This window comes from Lagopus muta, chromosome Z (assembly GCF_023343835.1).
Source record: "Lagopus muta isolate bLagMut1 chromosome Z, bLagMut1 primary, whole genome shotgun sequence".
Taxonomy (NCBI): Eukaryota; Metazoa; Chordata; class Aves; order Galliformes; family Phasianidae; genus Lagopus; species Lagopus muta.
Genome location: NC_064472.1, coordinates 39,869,894 through 39,890,821, shown reverse-complemented (window position 1 = coordinate 39,890,821; position 20,928 = coordinate 39,869,894). Strand labels below are relative to the sequence as shown.

At 40.4% G+C, this 20,928-nt stretch overlaps 1 protein-coding gene across 1 annotated transcript in view; it reads left to right on the top strand.

Annotated features, from left to right (window-relative positions):
* The first annotated feature begins 3,409 nt into the window (after positions 1 to 3,409).
* Positions 3,410 to 20,928, top strand: part of RASEF (RAS and EF-hand domain containing) — a 40,550-nt gene continuing 23,031 nt past the window's right edge. The window contains exons 1-4 of the mRNA XM_048930849.1: positions 3,410 to 3,877; positions 16,800 to 16,946; positions 17,638 to 17,728; positions 20,263 to 20,358. Coding sequence (XP_048786806.1) covers positions 3,507 to 3,877; positions 16,800 to 16,946; positions 17,638 to 17,728; positions 20,263 to 20,358 — 705 coding nt within the window. The 5' untranslated portion in view covers positions 3,410 to 3,506. The remainder of the gene's footprint in view (positions 3,878 to 16,799; positions 16,947 to 17,637; positions 17,729 to 20,262; positions 20,359 to 20,928) is intronic.

Sequence of the window (20,928 nt, the reverse complement as noted above, 5' to 3'; positions counted from 1 at the left end):
GGCAACAGTAAAAACGAAAGAGCAAATTCTCTTTTATGATGTTGTGGTTTACTACTGATAGACAGCTCAGCACCACAGCTGCTTTCTCATGCCCTTTCTTCTGCAGGATAGGAGAACATAAAGTGAAAAAGTTCCCCCTGTTCTCCCAGCTGGCTAGACCTTGCCATATCAACTCAGCACATTTATTCACTGAATCCACAAGTCTGCTTATGAAAGCAGAAATCTGGACCAAGTAGATGTTGCATTGACAAATACTGCAATACATTTTTATGTCTTGATTCAAAACTGAATACTAGTGTGAAGATTTCCATTTGTTTTTTACTTGTGTCACATTGGTAGAAAGATCAAACTGCTTAAGAAAACAAAACTGCAGAGTTTTTCAGAAGGAAGGTAAATAGAATTGCAACCACAGAATATTCTGAGTTTCATTAGTACAGGCTAGGGGCTGATCTGCCTTCTGGAGAGAAGGTCTGTTGAGAAGGACCTGGTGTCCTGATGGAGCCAGCAGTGTGCCTTTGTGGCCAAGAAGGCCAGTGGTATCCTGGGATGCACTGAAAACAGTGGACAGAAGGTTGAGGGAGGTGATGCTCTGCCTCTATGCTGCCCTGGTGAGACCACATTTAAAATACTGTGTCCAGTTCTGGGCTTCCCTGTTCAAAAAAGTTAGGGAAGGAGTTTGACAGAGGGCCACAAAGATGATTTAGGGCCTGGAGCGTTTCCCCTATGAGGAAAGACTGAGTAACCTGGATCTGCTCAACCTGGGGAAAAGAAGACTGAGGGAATATCTAATTAATGTTCATAAATATCTGAAGGGAGGTGGGAGGCAAATGGATGAGGCCAGGCTCTTCTCAGATGGTGTGCAGTGGATAAGGAGTAATGGCCTAAAACTTGTACATAGGAAGTTCTCTATTAGCATGTAGAAGGATTTCTTTACGGTAAGGTGACAGAGCACTGGAACAGATTTCCATGGAGGTTGTGAGTGAGTGTCTTGCTATGGAGACATTTGAGACCCATTTGGATGCCTACCTGTGTTACCTATTGGATGGTACCTGCTTTAGCTGGGGGGTTGGACTCGATGAAGTCTTCCAACCTCTGCAATTCTCTGATTCTGCGGAAGGGACCCAGAATGATCATCAAATCCTATCCCTCGTTCCACACAGGACCATCCAAAATGCAAACACTATGTCTGAGAGGATTGTCCTTATGCTCCTTGAACTGCAGCAGACTGTGACTGTGACCACTGCTCTGAAGATCCTTGTCTATGCCCACTATTTTCTGAGGAGGAGTCATTTCCTGGTATCCCATCGTACCCCTCCCAGTAACTGCTCCATGCCATTGCCTTGGGTTCTAAAACCCAAAGTCCTGTAAGAACAGCATTATACAGAAAGACTTTATGATGTTAAAATGTTAAATGTCAGAGAAAAAAAAATGGGGGCAATATGTCCAAAGTGCATGTCCTCTACTTGGTAGCCAAAGTAAGCACTAGCACAAGAACTATGTACAATGGAGTGAGTAAAAGAGTGGCTAGGGTACAGGACAAACATCACCTCATAAGCCTGCAGCCAGAAGAGCATATAAGGTTAGCAAATAAGTTTGACTGGGAACTACTTGTCCAGAGAAACTCATTCCACCCTTGATGATACAGCCTTGTAGACACTGAAAGCTAAGTGTCAGTCTGTTACAGAAGCCTGGTGGGTGTAAACAGGATAAATGTCTTACATGTTGGCTGAACAACAGCATCACTGGCTCTGTAAGGACTCTATGATAGACCCGGTTAACTCTTTGAGTATAAAATGTTCTTTGGCAGGTAAGAAAATATAGAACAGAAAGAACTCTGCTCTTAACTCTGCTTTTATTTTGTAATGATAAAGGAATCCAAAGGTGACATTGCTTTGTTACACTTAGTAGTTTTATAATTGTAACAGAAACATAGTGACAAAAATAAATAATGTATCAAATCCTTTCCAATTCTCTGCTATCTTTAAGCTAAAATTTGTATTTCAAGTTACTGAATGGCTGTATTAATTTAGAGTGCAAGTGAAAGCTTCGTATTTCATTGACTAGAGATAGATAGATGGCAGAATTTTAAGCTGACCCTGTCTAACTCTGGCAAAAACAAAACAAAACAAAACAAACAAACAAACAAAAACAAAACTGTAAAAGAATTATAATTTGCTTCTAGGACATTCCACACCTCTTAGGCAGAGAAGTACTTTATACTCCATTTACCATATGTGATTTATTGAAATGAGAGGTCAGGTGAATGGTTTGTACTCTTCTGGATCACGTCCTTGCCCTGGGGCTGTACTTCAGTCAATAAGGAAACACGATTTTGTTAGCAGGTAGATTTGCATTCTGTTTAACTCTGTCACAACTTTGGCATATGCAATTTACGTCTGCAGATAGACACAGAAATAAGTGCAGGCAAATAAAATACATTTGTGTTAAGAATTTAAACGAATGACAGAATATCCCAATTTGGGAAGGACTCACAAGGACTGATGAATCCAACTCCTGGCTCCACACAGGACCACCCAAAATCCAAACCCTGTGCCTGAGAACATTATTCATATGCTCCTCAAACTTGGCAAGCTTGAGGCTATGCCCACTGCCCTGGGGAACCTGTTCCATGCCCACTGCACTCTGGTGAAAAGCCTGTCCCTGATCTCCATCCTGACCCTCCTCTGAAGTTCCAATGAAATTTGAAATTTACCAAAGACTTCAAGAAAGTGAATAGTCTTGACAAGACATGCAGTATAATACAGAATTCTTGTATACTAAGCACTAAAATATGAGTCCTTAAGTTGACTGATTTGCGCCCAGCTTTTTGCTCGCTATTTTGATGATGTACTTGTTTGAATTACAGGTGATGAGATAGTAGCATGCACTTTTTCTACAATGTAGACATTAAACTCTGAGATTCCAGCTCAGGATATTCTATTTTACATGCAACTCCAAAGTGATCAGAAAGAATTTATGTATGGAATCCTTGGGGCTCATTGCCGTGCTGTTTTTGCAGTGCTGGAAGATAGGACTGAGGTTTAAGACTATGGCATCTGCACAGCGTTGGCACTCCCATTCAGGTAGTACAAGTGAACCGTCCATCCGCGTTGTTACCGCATGCCTGTGAGCTGCCGATGCCGTTAGCACCGCCGGGAGCAGCAGCCCAGGGCAGCCGAGGCCCGGCACCCGCCGGCTCCCGCCTCGAGACCTTTCCGGCTCCGGCGGGGCTGCGAGCAGAGCCGAGCTGCGCGCCGGGGCCGAAGGTGGCGGCACCGCCCGTGCCCCGCAGCAACCGCCGCCCCACCGCACTCCTCGCAGGGGCCATCGCCCGCGGCCCGCCTCCCTTCGGCTCGACGGGCACCGGGGCGGAGCGGGGAGCGGGGCCGGCCCGCCCCGCCCCGCTGAACGCCCGGCGGAGTGGTGCCGCCGGCTCGAGCCGCCGCCTCTCGCCCCGTCCCGGCCGCGGGCGCAGGAGGCGCGCGACAGCACTGCCAGCGGGGGCGATGGACGCCGAGGCGGCGGGGGATGAGCAGTCTCGCCTGCGCGCGCTCTTCCTGGCCTGCGACGCCAACGGCTCGGGCCGCATCGAGCGCGAGGACTTCGCGGCGCTCTGCGCCGAGCTGCGAGTGCGGCCGGCCGAGGCCGAGGCCATCTTCCAGCGCCTCGACAGCGACCGCGACGGGGCCATCACCTTCAGGGAGTTCGCCCGCGGCTTCCGCGGCGCCACGCGGCGGCGGTCCAGCGGCGGCCCTGGGGAACAGGAGCCGGTGGAGGAGGGCGAGGAGGCGGCCGCGACGTGGAGCACCGCGGGGCTGGAGCAGCCCTGGAGAGACTTCGAGGTGCGGCTGGGGGACGAGGCCAGGTACATCCCCAGGTAAGTCCAGGACCACAGAGACCCTGCGCTGCTGCTGGCGGTGAGAGGATCCCGGGCCGCATATGCCCGGCGGCTGCGGAGCCCCGAGGGCAGCCCAGCGCGGCTGGCGCGCTGTTGTCCGGGAGCGGCCCTGAGAAAAGGGCTCCGCGCTCTGGTTCTGGGATTTCCAACTCTTGTGCTTTTTCTCTTTTTCTTTTTCCTTTTCCTCTTTCTTTTCCTTTTTCTTTTTCTCTCTTTTTCTTTTTTTCTTTTTTGTTTTCATTTTCTTTTCCTTTTTTTTTTTTTTTTTTTTTTCCTTTTCGTTTTCTTCTTTTTCGTTTGCCTTTTTCTTTTCCTTTTTTCTTCTTCTTTTTCATTTCTTCCTTTTTTCTTCTTATGTACCTCTGTACACAACTTCTCCCTCTCACTGCTCTCCGATCAACCCACGCGGGACGCTCGGGCATGCACATCACGGCATCCCAGCACTCCGGCAACACGCTGCGCCCCGGGAGCCTCCGCCTCCGGTGCTGGCGGTATGAAGGGCGCTGTCGGGGAGTGAGGGAGAATCAGGTCTGCCGGCTCAGAGCCGCTCGGCTGCGTTTCGCTGCAGGGCGTCGGCATTAACATACCTGAAACTAGAGGTGCTTTAAGTTGTTGCAAAAATATTGCCCGTAAGAATACCGGGTCATTCTATTGCACGTAAAAGTTGCAATTTAAACTGAAAAACAGGTAATCGGGGTTTAAGGTTTTGGCGGTAGACCAGACTAGATGTGTGGCTATACGCAAAGGAACTTAAGTAGAGATGAAGTGTGAGACACACAGGAGACAAGTCTGTAAGTTTTCTGCCACTCATATCGAATTACAGTTTGCTGCTTTACACATTCCAGATCAGGGGCAAGTATAAAATCCTGCTCCTCGTATAATGCTCCTCAAATTACTTCCTAGGCCAGTAATACGGTTTTAGCTATTTCTAAAAGGCTGTTTATCTCTTCAAAGAACTTCTCAGAGAGTTACAGAATCCTCATGTCCTTTCTTCCTTCCTTCCTTCCTTCCTTCCTTCCTTCCTTCCTTCCTTCCTTCCTTCCTTCCTTCCTTCCTTCCTTCCTTCCTTCCTTCCTTCCTTCCTTCCTTCCTTCCTTCCTTCCTTCCTTCCTTCCTTCCTTCCTTCCTTCCTTCCTTCCTTCCTTCCTTCCTTCCTTCCTTCCTTCCTTCCGTCCTTCCGTCCTTCCGTCCTTCCGTCCTTCCTTCCGTCCTTCTCTCTCTCTTTCTTTCCCTCTTTCCCTCTTTCTGTCTTTCTTTTCCTGAAAGGGGAATGTAAGTAACACTGCTTATACTGGAATGTTCTATGCATGTCAGTGACTTCTGAATGATCTGATCTTTTATACCAAGTTCCTGATGTCCTCCCTGCTGTAAGTGGAGACAAAGAGAAGTAAACCCTCTTTGTTAGAGAATCTGCAGCAGCAATTCAGTACTTAGCCTGAAGGCAGACAGTAGCTCAATAGGTGACGTAAAAGTGACTCAGGACCCATGATGGCATGTGAAAGCCTTCCTTTAGGCAGTAAGCCCATATATGTGCTACAGCAGTAGCAGTGCAAGTGCAGCTTGACTCTTGCAGGAGAGGATAGCTGGAGCTGGAGATGGGTGTCCCTCTGACACCTCACCGTGCAAACATGTCATTTCATTATACTGCTTTGGGATTGTAATGTGTCAGATTGCAAACAGAGCTGAGCATCAATAATTAACTATGTGTGTCAGGTGGGCTGTTGCCTGATGTAAATGTTTCCCATTCATGCTCAGCTTTGTGAATACCTTGGAACACCCTTCACAGTTGGCTGTGTTTGTTAGGTTGTGCCAACGTCAGCCCAAGAACAGTGTGCCCTTTGTTTTCCTTTTTTTTTTTTTTTCATCTCTCTTGTCCTGAAGCTGTGGAAGCAGACTTTGTTGCAGCTCAGCTTTTTTCCATTTATGGCACACTTTTTGTTGTTGTTGAAATGTCTGTATAAGTTTTTCTTTATGTGAATAGTCCCACTGAAAATGTTTGGATCAAGTATGTGAATAATAGTGAATATCCTAAAACTGTCAGAGGAGTCTGAGGGTTTTAAATGGAAGAATATAATTAAATCATGAAAAATACTTGCTTATTGTTTTGCTTAAATTATTTATTTTTAGTTGTTTGCCAGTTCAATTTTTTCTTTATCTGTTTTCAAAAAAAACCCAACAACCCAGACTTATGTTAGTGCACAAAGCAGTCAGTGTTATCACCCTTTATATTTGCAGTTACATCTGTTGGAAAATCATGAGAAAAGTAACTACAAGGAAGGTGCTCCTCCAGTGGGGATGAGTGAAGTCTACTTTTTCTGATCTCAACCACGTAGGATTGTGGGGTTTGGTATCTCCAGGTTCTGTGTTCTGGCCGCACTCTAGCACATTACTGGCATATGCTTTCATACTGCTATGGTTTCTGTTGAAAGAAAAGCAAGGCATGGGAGATAGAGTGGGAGAGATGGAAATCGAAAAGGAATCTGTCTCTAGTACACATGGTTAATCCTCTTTCTCTGAAAATGAGCTTTCAGATACCATGCGTAAGCCATCATAAATGCAGGTGTGCAAACCCCTGTACCACCGATTAATTTCTTAACTTTGCCCTTAATGGAGAAGTATCTTCAAATAGGCATCGTTTACTGTTAGGTACTGCCTAGTTCCAGAATATTCTGAATTCAGTTAATATTTAAAAAATATTGTTACTGTGGGGGGTATCATGCCACTCTGTAGTTTGGTGCACAGTTCTGTGAACTTATGCTGTGATCTCTTGTAGTTAAATAAAGGTGAATGACTTAAAAAGTTTGTTTTCAGTCCAGCTTCTTCCCTGTCCATCTGAGGAGATCTTCAGGGCTGGGTTCAGTTATATGTCTTGGTGAGGGGCACTCATGAGTCAAATTACTGTTGGTCATTATCTTCATGTGTACTTAGCAGACAATTGTGCCTCGAGCACAAAAAATGCCAGTATAATGTGTGAAGCCGTTCTTCTCCCTTGCTGTTTAACACAAATGGTGGCAGTGCTTTTGGTTTCTATGATGTGAATTCCCATATAGAGTATAGCTGTGTGAGCTGCAGGAGATGTTTTTTGTTGTAAATTCAGACCTATTTGCTGGTCTATTCCTCTAGGAAGTGTTTGTGGTGACACAGCAGCAGAAAAGGTGTTAAGAAATGTATCTATTTGGTGCTCCAGGCAGGAGTTCTCCAGTGTACTGCTTGTGCTGAAAGGCTTTAGCCCTTGGCTGTGTTAACTAGTGTTCCATTCCGTTTTAATATGTGATCATCCTCAGATCTGTTTCTCTACTCCCTTACCTCCTTTAAGCATGTGTAGTTGTCTCCTGATGACAGTGCTTTTCCATTCCTCATCATCGTTGGAACAGAATAATCCAACATCTGCTGGCACTTCAGGAGAATTCTTATTAGCTCTATGACACTTATATATGTCAGTAAATCATAGCCAAAATCTTCTCAGGAAACAAGTTCTGAACTTTTTATTTTGAAGTTCTTAATCAGAAAGAACTAAGATTTTGAACTGCTGCATGTAGTGTACATTCTGGTGTATGATAGGAACAAATGGAATCCCTTTTAACAATAGCAGGTGATATTTGTGTGATATTTGGCAAATTGGATCTGTATAGAAAATGTGGATTTGGGGCCGTGGTAAAGTGAGAAAAGAGTTTTGATTTTAACATTAACTGCTTAAAGTGCAAGGGCAGGAGGTACTCATAACATGTACTGCTGGCCTGCATGATAGGAGAGAAGCTGCAGAAAAACCAGTTTCACTTGTGCTCTCATGAGCTGTGATGGATTTTTGACAAAGCCAATGCAGAGCACAGCTCAGGTCTTGCTGACAGATTGCATTTCCTTCCAAGAGATGGAGAACACTGGAGATTTCCTTGGAAGTGGATATGTGTTTCTCAGGGAGGCAGTAGAGGCAAAGCCTGAGGAAAAGCAGCTGCTTGGAACTCTTTTATCACAGCACTGGAAAAAGGAACTTTGCTGCAATAATCACATCTCATCTTTTAATACATCTCATGACAAGGGACTAGCAAATGCAATCTTGCTGAAGGTGTGACTGATGCCTTTCTATGAGATAGAAGACTTTCGGAGCCACCTTAGGCTTTCTTGCTTGGCTTGTTTTGTTTTCTTTTTTTTCCTTTTAAGCAGAATAGTTTCTGTGCGAAAGAACTTAGGCTCTACAGCATTTGTTTTTCTGAAATTTTTGTAACTCAAGCTCCTGAGCCATAAGTCCATCCTTCAGGATGTTCTCCTTTTCCACAGATCTTTTCCTTTCTGTCAAGAAAAATGGACTTTTTCTACTCCAGCTCCACTACCTGCTCCAAGCTACTCCTTTGCCTTCAGGCAGAGAACAGTGCTAATTCCATGGAAATATTAAAATTTCCTTCCCTGAGAATCAGCTGAGGTTCTCTTGCCTAGACTATCAAATGGAGTTTGTAGATTTGTTCTTCTTTTGATACAATCCAATCTGTGAAAAGACAGGTTGAGTTGGTAGTGAAAAACACACTATGTTTCAGGTTGAGAAACACCTGGAAGTTATTTCTGTATGAAAATTTCATGGAATTATGTGTTTCCTGAAGGCATTTAATCAAGAAGAAAGTATTAGGCCAGACTTGTTCAACCCACACCCTTGGGGCTGCATGCAGCCTGGCCCCGCTCACTTTGCATCTGTCTCGCACCCCATGCAATCATGGCGGTGGCTCGGAATGGCTTGGCCCAGCCCCAGGTGGACTCCCATCCCTCAGAATAACCAAACACTGATGTGTAATCTGCACCATCTGTGCTGCAACCAGGGCATGGGGAGGGTGCAGTGCAGTGCTGACTTAAGTGACGGCAAATAACTGTATGCATTTTCATACGCTGACTAAAAGTCTTGTGAACAGCAAAAAATATGCAGCTGTGCTTTCCATTGCTGTAAGGGAATTTGAGAATAGGTTTCAAGAGCTCCAAAAAGGTAGTCAGTTTTTTAATGCATTTGTGACTTCTTTTTAATTCAACATAAATACATTTTTAAAATTGAATCAGATATTCAACTGAAAAATCTGATTATGTCTCTCCACTAGACTTCTATGAGAGAGAAGGATGTCCCTCACTTCACAATCACACTGTACACTTGTCATAACTTTTGGCACCATGCACCTTTTTTGAAAAATTGTTTTCAAGGATGAAACAAGGAGGAATAATATCAAAAACATCTGGGAAATACTTTGAGAGGTCACTAAGAACTGCAAACACTACCACTGAACCAGACTGATGCAGTTTGTTTCACAAAAACAAGGTCAAATATCCCACTTGTTTTATGTTTTCCTTTCATTCCTTTTTTTTTTTTTTCCTTTCCATTTTTAAATGAAAATATTAAAAATTAAAATAGGTTTTGTTACTTATATGCATTGACTATATTATATAATTTACAAAGGCTGCTCTGAAAAGAATGCTATTTATCTATGTTATTCTTTTGACCCATGACAACAGAGGTGTATGGTGGAAGTATGTCAATAGAGGTTAAACATTCCCATCAATATTCCATTACATTTTGTTGCTGTCTGACAGATGGCAGCAGAGGGGCAGTCTGACAGAATGGTGTCCGACATGGAAGTGCATATGAAGCAAAGGGGGTGTCACTGAATTCCTCCATGTGGAAAAAAGGGCACCCATTGACATTCATTGATTCTTGACAAGCATCTCTGACAAGAAAACAGTGGATGTGAACACAGTGAGGTGGTGGGTAGTGCATTTCAGCAGTGACAGTGGATTACCTCTGCTGTGTAGGTTTTTATGAATACAGCATTTAGGCTCTTGTTCATTGCTGATGAAAATGCATAGCTAATAGTGCTGACCATATTGAAAAATACTGTTTTGTAGCTGTGAATTTGCTCTATCAAATAGTGTCATTGTACTCATTGTATCAGTTGTAGTTTCCATGGAAGTAAATAAGAGGCACTACTTTCAAAACAACCCACCTTTATGTGACCCAGCTACATATCCAGTATGTTTGCATTTCTGTACAAGCTATTTCTCTATCCGTGGTAGCTAACAGAGGTTATTATCTCCAGTGTAAGGACAATTGTCAGATTGTAATACCCCTTTCTCTTCCTCTTACTCAGGGTTTCCTGGCTCAGGTCACGTTACATTTCATCCCTTCTTATCCATGTTAGATGTGAGGTTCTACAGACAATGAGTGTTTTTATAAGCTACACTGGGAAGGGTGTTGCAATAGAGAACATTCTAAAGCTTAGAAACAGGAGCACATTCTACACCTATAGAAATAAAAAACACATTTTTCCATTGCCTGAAAGACTATAACAACATGGATAAGGAAGAGGACAGAAGTGAAGGCAAATGTCAGAAAACTGTCAAGGGATTCTTTGGAGTCAGTGTAAGGATTTTTGTTGTAGAAGAAAAGAATAGGACCTGAAGGAATGTCATGAAGCTGTGATGGGAGGGCCTGATTGAATATCAAGAAAAGGTTCTTCACCATATGTTGGGAGGCATGGAACAGGCTCCTCAGAGTAGTAGTCATGGCCCCTTGCCTCTGAGGTTCAAGAAGCATTTGGATGCCTCTCTCAGTCATATGTTCTGATTTTTGTGTGGTCCTGTTTGGAGCCAGAAGTTGGACTCAATGATCCTTGTGGGTGCTTTGCAACTTGGGATATTCTGACTCTGTGATTTGGTCAAGTCTTCTTACCTCTTGTTAAAATCCAGGCCCAGAGGGACACCTCTAATCCCGGTGAGTTTATAGCTTATCTTGCTATGTTGCTGTTTGTAAGTCTCTACCTTTCTAAAGCAGATGCAGGTAACTAACCATCAAATAGTGATGGAAGGAAGACAAACTGAATTTTTATCATGCAAGGAAAAGTGGTACTGTAACATCACTGGCAAATCTTTGATTTTCTTCTGTTTTCCACTGGCTTACTGCGATTTGTCCTATAGTTGGTGAAAAATGGTGCTTCAAATACACTCATTTAGGTGAAACTAAGTGGACCATGTAACCCAGCTTACTTTCCATGGGAATTACAAAGGGAATGGATATAAGAACCTCAGCAACTACTTAGTCTTTTTTTTTTTATAAATTCCACAAATGTTCTTTGAACTGTATTCAGAGTGTGGACCAGTAGGCCAACTACCACTGTACATTCAGCCATCCAGAACAGTACTAGGAGTTGCTGTGAATTGGTTTAAATGGAATTATGCCATGTAATGTATTCTAAGTATCTGTATCTGATACCTCTAAACCCCTCCCCCCCCCCCCTTTTTTTTTTCTTTTTTTTTTTTTTTTTCCCCTTTGCTCCTCCTTATTCCAGTTTAGTGTTTTGGATCTATTATATTACAGATGGCATTATTCTCAGGGCAGATTTATTTTCTTTCTGTAATGCAGTAACTTTATGTAATACAAAAGCTGTCATGTGAAGATGTGAAGATGTGAAAATAGTGGCCAATTTCATATAGTAATATTACAGAGAAGGGAAACTAAAATAATAAATTCTTTTAGATGAAGTAAGGTAAAGCCGGAGAAGAACTTGTCTAGTGTACTGTATTTTTTCAAGCCACTCATGCCTTGTGCCTGTACGTGGTAGAAGCTGCAAAAAAGCATGTGGGGTAGGCTGTGAAAACATACAACTAGAGGGTCCAGTGGGACACTTTCTTTCATGTTGTGTATTAAAAAAGCTCTTTCTATGCATTTGCAATTGAATGCCTACGGTTATATTAGTGAGGAACTTAAGGGTACCCTTAAGAGCATTTCACATGAATTTTGTTGAAACTGAATCAAGAATTTCTGAATTGTTGTACTGCAAAGACTACTGAATGTTTAACAATTATCATAGAAAAATCTGTTTGTGAAATGTTTCTTGATAAATAATATGAATAACTAACAAACATGCAAAAAGAAATAATATGTATTCAGTGGGAGCTGGAAACATACAAATACTTTTGGTAATGTCCATTGCAACCATTTTGCCCTGTTGCAGTGGCATTACTAATAATTAGTAAAACACGTAAAAATAGGAGTGATTTAAAATATAGAAAGAAATGATTAACAACAATTTCTCTTAGAATCACAGAGTTACATAATGGTTTGTGTTGGAAGGAACCTTTAAGATCATCTACTTCCAACCCCCTACTATAGCATCTTCCACTAGATCAGGTTGTTCAGAGCCCCATCCAGCCTGGCCTTGAATGCCTCCAGAGACTGGGTATCCACAGCCTCACTGAGCAACCTGTCCCAATGTCTCACTGCCCTCACAATAAAGAATTTCTTCCTAACATCTAGTCTAAATCTATCCTCTTCCAGTTTAAAACCATTTCCTGTTACTGTTACTGATCTGTTACTACGTGCGCTAATAAAAAGTCCCTCCCCAGCTTTCCTGTAGGCCCCCTTCAGGTACTGGAAGACATAAGCATTTAAGTAGCATTCCCTCAGTTTTGTTGCATGACTAATTTCTCCTGTTTTTCTGTTGCTTACGTCAGTTGTTGAGTAATGTTTTTAAATAAGATTTCCTGTAAAGCTGCAATAGAAGTACTCAGGTGAGTGTCATTGGGAGTTTCATTGGCCAATTTGAGACTAAAAGAGCCTTGCAGGTGCTTTCCAGGATTCTGCATGGTTTTATTTCAATGGGCTTTGTTATGTTTTCTAACCCTCATAAAACAAGGTCACAGATATTTTGAGTCCATCTGTATGGTAGTCAGTCAATGGACCAAGGATGAATAATAAGTACAAGGTACTTCTTTCATCACACAGAATTAACTCTCATAGTAACTATTTTTTGCTTCCTACTACTGCATCTTAAAGCAAGCAGACAGTGGTATGGCAGCGGCACAGTAGTGTGGAGAGACTAATTCTTATCTTCAGTTCTGGTATGTGTATTTGCATGAGCTTTTAAAAAAAGCTGCAAGGGAGAGTGACAGACATTCTTACAAAGAGAATGAAAATTGCACAGATTCTTTACAATATTCCTTATAGAATAGAATATATAGAATATACAGACGTTTTTGATTCTGGAACAAAGTATTGTAGGGAAAGGCCAAACTAATGGTTGTTTCTCCAGTTCCTCAGTGTAAGACACTGCATTTTCTCTTGTACTGCAGCCAGTAACAGTCCATGAGACAAGAGATTTCTGGTGATAGTCATGTGCTGTTTTTTATCCCTGGACTCTTAGTACAGACTGAGATGCTGTATAGTTTTATGGATTCATTTCTATCTAAAGGCAGCAAATGACTAACCCTGCAGAAGATAAGGTGAGAAAGATAAAGTGCTTGTGAAAAAGGTAATGTATGTCCTTAAATATCCAACCATGATTTAGTAACTTGTGATTTGGAAAAGGCTCAGGTAAACATTTGCTCATTTAACAAATTGTCTTAGTATTAGGTAAAAGAGTTTTGCCACTGTTTGCTTTCTAGGAAATAAAGTTGTTAGCAGACATCTCCTTGCCAACACTGAAATTGAGGGTAAAAATATAACTTTATAACATTGATCTTGTGTTTATATTTTTTATTTCTTAAATTCGTATATAGAATCAGAATTGTTTGAGTTGGAGGACACTCTTAAAGGTCATATAGTCCAAATCCTCTGCACTAAGCACTACAGCTACGTGAGGCTGCTCGGAGCCCTGTCCAGCCTGACCTTACATGTCTCCAGGGACTATCCACCATTTCTCTGGACAGCCTGTTCCAGTCACTCAGACTGTGCTCAGTGTATCTACCATGTAAGATAGATAACTTCTAATTGAGACTAGATACCAGGAAGAAATTTTTTTGCTGTAAGAGAGATGAGACAGTGGAACAAGTTGCCCCAGAAAGGCTGTGAATTCCCCCTCCCTGAAGGTCTTCAAGACTAGGCTGGATGGGGGCTTTGATCAACTTGATGTAGAGGGAAGTGTCAATGCCTATGGAAGTGGAAGGATAAAACAGAATAATCTTAAAAGGTCCGTTCCAGCCCACACCATTCTATTATTCTACAGTTCTGTCCATCTCGCTGTTACTACTGTCATTTCTGTTTAACACACCACACTGTTAAAGAAATTTGTGAACACCCATGCTGTGCGAAGTGGCATTGTTCAGTGGCTAGTTCCAAATATGCACAGCAGCTGCTTCTGTGTAAAATCTGAAATTATACCAGAATAGTTTGTTAGCTGTTTTAGTGACGTGTTTGCAGCTCTGAAGGACAACTGCTGAAGTGCTAAGAATTCATGAAATGCAGCATATGTTACCATACCCAGCTATCTAAATAAATGGAATTTCAAATAGAGGGATTATGAGAGATTGTGTTTTGTAATGTTTAAAGTACAGTCATGCTCCAGCTTCAAGGCTAATCAACAGTAATGGAAGTACGGTAGGAATGCTATAAATGGTATCACCTCGAGACACTAAACTTACTGTTTGTGCAGCTGCTTGTGCTTGGAAGTCATTGTTTAAATACTACAAATCTGCTATATACTTGCATTTTAACTGAGATATGCTGAACATGAAACACCAACGGATTTTGTGGTATTTGCTGTCATCAGAACCATGCTGAAATTCTCTGTTGTGCAGTAATCCTTCACTGCAGAAATCTCACTTCTGAATGTAGTACAGAGAAAAAAGAGTGTATATTTGAAGAGATAAGACTTTTTTTTTTTTTTTTTTTTTTTTTTTTTTTTTTTATCCTGGTGTGAGTATTTATCTTGGAGTTTTAATGACTGTGGTTGAAAAAGGAAAATGTCTGTGACTGTTTTTTCTAAAGGTGAAATATCAAGTAAAAACACCTACCTGTGAATCTTAATATTACTCTGTTTAAGTATGTTATGAAAATGAAATTTTATGCATACATAGTCAGAGTACTGTGTTGAGTTTAAATTATCTTCTGGAGATGCTAAGTACACCTAAAACAGAAGCCTTTTTTTGCAAGAGAGAAACTGGCATGCACGCACAAATTCCCCTGGCCTCAGAAAGTCTGTATTTTTATGAGCTATTCTTATGTTTCTGTATATTAAAATAAACATCTGCATTTCAGCTACAAACAGATTTTATGGTTTGTTGAAATTTCAGTTGTTTAAAACAGGACTCAGCTAAAACAATTATACTGCTATTGTAGTAAATGAAGTTATACTTTCAGTGGGAAAATCATATCGAATATACAAAGTTCTGGAATGCTGATAAACTGAACTGTAAAAGTGCTTCAGGTGTCAAATCACAGTGATTGTTGATATCATGGTTGTAGTTAATGGGTTAATCATCACTATCTTTATGGAACATAGGAAAATGTTAGCTATCTAATACGGAATATCTTTAAATCAAAGGTTAAGCTTTCCTGTAACGATAAAAAGAGGACAGGCATTCATGATGTGTTATAAATGCTGTGAGACCAGTAATTGCAAAACATTGTTTTTGTTTGCCTTTCTGCAACTGGTATGCTGTGTTTCCTCATTACAGATCTGCTTCCTGCACATTAGTAGACCGGCTCTCTTTTTGCTTTTTTTCCCACTTTGTTTCATCTGTAAGCTCTTGAATACTTGCTCATGTTTTGGTATATTGTCTGCATGGCAGCCAGCTTTGCTTGTCCTTGGATTACTAAATTCTGTTGTAGACATTTCTCTTACAAATTGCCTTATGGAAGTGCCATGCAACACAAGCTGTGACATGGTGTACTGTTTAGTGACCTGAAATCTGTTTATCTAATAATATGTTACAGTATTTTGGTGCTTGTGATATTATTTATCTCTGAATCTTGTCAACAATCAATTTGTAATTGACAATTAAAACTGTGTACAGTCACTTGAAATGAGTCCTGATCAAATAGGAATCAGAATATTTTATTCTTGCATTGGAGCAGCCTTTAAGTATATTTAAGTATAAATTTCAAGAGAGCTTTTAATTACTCAAGGATCTACAGAGACTTTTTTTCTTTTTCCCTACTGCAATGAGTCTTCCACACGAGTCATACATGGAATTAACTTTTTACCAAAAAGAATTTTTTTTTGTGATGTAAAACAAGGTTGTCATTATTAGAGTTGTAGACAGCAGGACCAAAATAATTTGTTTTAAATGAGAGAGCTATTTTCTCTGTTCTGCTACAACTCCCATCAGGTTGTTCATACAAAAAGCGTGAAAAACATCCAGTAGCTAAGGGAGCCCTGAGTTTTATGTGGGTAGCTATGTATTATTCCAAGCTTCCATGGGTAAATTTTACATCTATCAGGTGAGTTCATAGAATCATAGAATCGCTGATGTTGGAAAAGACCTACAAGATCATTCAGTACAATCGTTCACCTATCACCAACAGTTCTCACTAAACATGTTCCTCAACACAACATCTAAACATTCCTTAAACACCTCCAGGGTCAGTGACTGCACCACCTCCCTGGGCAGCCTGTTCAAGCACTTGACCACTCTTTTAGAAAAGTAGTATTTCTTAACGTCCAGTTTTGCAGTCCATGCTTATTTATTTCCATATTATTGCAGGGTTGTTTTTCTCTGTTTATTTTACTCCCTACAGTGATGTCACTGTCTTTTTTTTTTTTTTTTACTTGGGTAGTTGGTATTCTTAGCCCCTTTAATTTTTTTTATTCAGTTTCTTAGAGAGGTAAACCTCCCCACAATGCGTAATTTATCATTATAGCCAATCTTGATTTACATTATGGATTGCTCCAGTGGTATACTCTTTGGTGTATCACAAATACAATTTAAAAAAATTATTTAACCTAAAAAGTTTTTCTGCAGTAGCTACGTTAAAGAAATAGAAGGAGTAAAAATCATTTAGAAGAATTCAGATGTATCTTTGCTGTATATTCAAAGTCTTACTTGTTAAATTTAAAAAATAGGCAATAAAGAGATACACTTCAACTTATAGCATTTTTCAAACCTCTACAGAGCATTGTTCCAAGTAAGTATGTTAAAGAACTATCTATCTTTTTAGACAGGAGCAAGTCAGTGTTCTGTATCAGAACATACACATAGTGGAACCAAGATTAATCCAGCCATACGAGCATGTCATTAAGAACTTCATCCGAGAGATCAAACTTCAAAGCACAGAGATGGAGACCTTGGCCATTGCTGTAAAAAGGTATTTTGAGTCTTTCTTCTAGTTCATTTACGCAGTTACTTTTCTGTTTATTCTATCTTGCTGGATTAGATAATGCTGTTGATTAGTGACAAAATATGCCAAACAGAATTTTCATAAACAGAGTTCAGAAGTTGTTTACATGCACGCACATTTATGTAAGTATTCCCTGTTCATGTTTTGGGTAGGTCCTGGCTTTGTTCTTACAACTAATGCCTTAAGCATTTTGACTAGTCTTCACATCTGTAACTTTGTGGTTTAGCATCCACTCCCATTACAATTTAATTTTAAAAAACATAGTTTTGCTTCCCCAGCTTCAAGGAGATTAGCTCAGGACAGGATAGATGGTGCAAGTTGCTGTTGTTATTATCTTACAGCCTTGTCATAAGATAACCAGAGGGGCCTTTTATTTTTGTAATTTAATTTTCTATATGAGGTGTCTTTCACAATAATCATATGATATCAGCTATAATTTAAAACCTAATTTGTATGTATTTTCAAACTGCATTATGATTTTGATTCCCAATCACATCAGTTTCAAGGTCTGGTCATTGTTAAATGTTTAAAATTGTTTTCATTGTTAAACGTCTTTCGCATGTTTGTCTATCTTATCCATTTCAGCAAACATATTTCACACAATTTTCTGTCAAGACACAGGGCAATTTCTAAAACAATATTTACTTTTAAATTTTAGAGCTCAGGATAAAGCAGCAGTTCAGCTCAGTGAGCTGGAAGAAGAGATGGAACAACGGATACAGGCTGCTGAGCAAAAAGTTAAAAAGGAAGTGAGTATTTTTTGTTTGCACAATTTCATAGTGACTAAGCTCTCTGTGGGTTTATATAGGATTAATGGCCAGGTGAGTCTTTGATGCTGCTAGGCTAACACAAAGGCACTGTAAACAGGGCCTGGACAAAAAGAAACTACCCATGAGGTTGAAAATGTATTCTGATAATGCTTACCCAAAGGGGAATGGCTACTCAGAAATAAAGTGAGAAAAGAAACCAAGCTCTTTTGTAAGATAATTTTCATGCAAAGGAGTTTATTTCTGAGAAGAGTATTGGTAACTGATGAGAAAAAAAAAAAAAGACAAGTAACATTTCACCAGAAAATGGTGGAACCTGCTTTAATAGTGGAAGAATTTAAGTAATTAATGCTCAGATCATTTATTTTTCATTTTTTCATCTGACTGTAGCAGTAATCTTTCTTTCCCCTGCTGATGCATTCTGATTCTGCAGTTATAGTTTGGAGAATTCTAGAGGAGAGAGGATGTTTGTGATAACAGAGTATGAGGGTCTGGACCTCTCAGTTGAGTTCACTTGTTTCAGTGTGGTCAGTTTTTAGGTGTTGTTTCAGCTCACTTGCAGTCTTCATGCAAAGTACAAGAATCCTTTTCCCCTCTCATATTGAAAACTTGAGTAGAACCATAAGTGTCTGTCTAATTCTAAGCAGAAAGCAGTATAAGAAAATTGCTCTGCCTGTCTAGCCTGCTTCTTGTTAAAGTATTCCTAAATTTATGTGATATATTACCTGGCTTTGTAGTAAGCGTAAGAGCAACAGTTCATTCAAAGTATTCTAATGTGAATGAAAGAAGTTCACTAGTTAAAATGTGTATTCTAGCTGCGATCATTAATTTGGTAGCAAAAGCTATCTACTGAACCTTTACGTATTTGGTATGTGTTCTTTCACAGAAGCATTTGCAAAACAGGAAGCAATGAAGTGCAGTCAGCCAATGGGGCGAATTTAAATATCTCCTAGCAATTGAGCTGTGAAGGAAAATGGTGTTCTGACAGATTTGCTTCAAATGTTTTTTTTCTGTACAAGAGGAAACATTCCTCCTGTCAAAGTCTGTTGTTTTCCTAGTAACAAAATACAAAGCATAAAAAAAGATCCCATCTCAGCAAAATAGCATATGTATATTTAATTAATTACAATGAAACTTTCAGAACAGAAAAACTTACTATTCCCATGGAGAATATGCATTTTTATTTAGAAAACATAGGCATTTGCTTTGGAAAATTTCTGTTCTGCATGAAGTTGTTAATCATTGGAAAAAGCCCTATAAATCTTATTCCCTACTGTAAAAAGATTAACTGGATGTGTGCATTTGTTGAGTCTGAGAACATCTGCAATTAGGTGCGATCCTTATTTAAAGGCTGCTACCTATTATCTGTACACAGTTTATGTTTTAGTTTCTAAAAAGGGCCCTCATGGAGCAACCAAATGCCTTGTAGTTTGCATTGACTAAGCTAGATCTAGTCTTTGGATTGAAGTGTAAAGAAATGGCAGGGCAGCAGGTTGCAGATTTTATCAGTGTTAGTTTTCAGATTGTCACTGAGCTGGGATGGGGTTTTCACACCCAGAATCAAAGATGGGCTATGACTTGTTTCCCGCAGTGCTTTTCTCATTTTCAGTCATGTACACTTTCTGTAACTCATAGCTCCTCGTACTCCACCTCCTAAAACGCCCTGAGAGTAAATGTAAGATATTTACTTTGTGGGATTGTGCTCAGCCGTTAATCTTACAGCCTGTACTCATGACCATTGTTTGCTAGAGTGATCTCACGCCACAGTGACACCTGCCTCTATGTAATGGTATCTTCAGCATGAGCCTATCCTCTGTTTTATTTCTTCAGGGAAGCAAATAGTTACCAACAATACATAAGAGTCTGGTACAGGGGCCAGCAGTCAGAGAATCCAGTTTAAGCTGATTACTTTGACTGATTATTATTTTAACACACGGATGTCAACATCTGACTGCATTCTGAACAAAGTCCACACCTGCCATCTCTCGTTTGGAAGCACAGCCTGCCAGTCTGGTAGCACGTCCTGCTACTGCCATCTGTCCCCCTGTCCTGTGCACCCAGGAGTGCTAGGCAGAGCTGGGTGCATGCTTTTCTATCAGTTGAAAGTAAGGGTGCAATGCTCTGACCTGTATGTCTGTCTGTACAGACATCTGTATATATAATACACACCTACATACATGTGAAAATGAAAACTAAATGTTTTTCTTTTGGCTTTGTTTAAGACATTTAAAATGCTAAGTGCAGGAGACCAAAGTGAAAGCAAACACTGAATTCAAGGCTGAACCTGTATCTTTGCTTTTACCTCAATGTTTTGTTTCTCTGAGTATTTTATAAGTGGACTGAAATAGTAGAACCAGTGCCTGTGGATCTAAGGAAGGGGTGGTTGACTTAGTGTGAAGACAAAATTACGCACATTAATCTACTGGGAAAAACAAGTTTGGCTTTAAGTTGGTAGATGCATCTTTTAAGAAACATTTGAAGCCTTTCTGAACATTTATTAAAAAAAAATATTATAGGAGAAACGAAAAGCTGAAGAAGCACTAAATGAGCTGAAGCGCCAGTATGATACTGAAGTTGGGGATCTTCAGGTGACTATAAAAAAACTTAAAAAGGTAAGTGGCTTGAACTCATGACTTGAAGTTTTAGTGTAAGAGATTCTGACCTTATGAAGGGCCTTCTCCAGGATGATGTGCAAAATGTAGCCTTCAAAGTTTACATGCCTAGGTAAATGGCAACTAAAAATAAGTTTTTTTAATGTTGTAGTTCTGTGTTGTTGTACACATTTTGCATAATCTATTGAAATACATAGTGAAGAGACCAGATAGCCAAATTCTCTTGCTAAATAATCCATCAAGATATTTTCACTGCAGTTAACTAGTTCTGTATGTGATACTTTAGAAACATCTAATATATTGCCTCTGATTGTAATTAATGGAACTAGAAACAGACTTGAAAAGTGGGCCCGAGTGAATCTAATGAGGTTCAACACAGCAAAATGCAAGGTTTTACACTTGGGCTGGAGGAATCCTACATATCTATAGACTGGGAGGAGCAGTCCTTGAGAGTCCTGGAGAGAAGGACCTGGGGGTCCTGATGGATGAAAAACTGAACATGAGTCATTAGTGTGCTCTTACAGCTCGGAAGACAAATGATATCTTGGGCTCCATCAGAAGAGGGGTGGC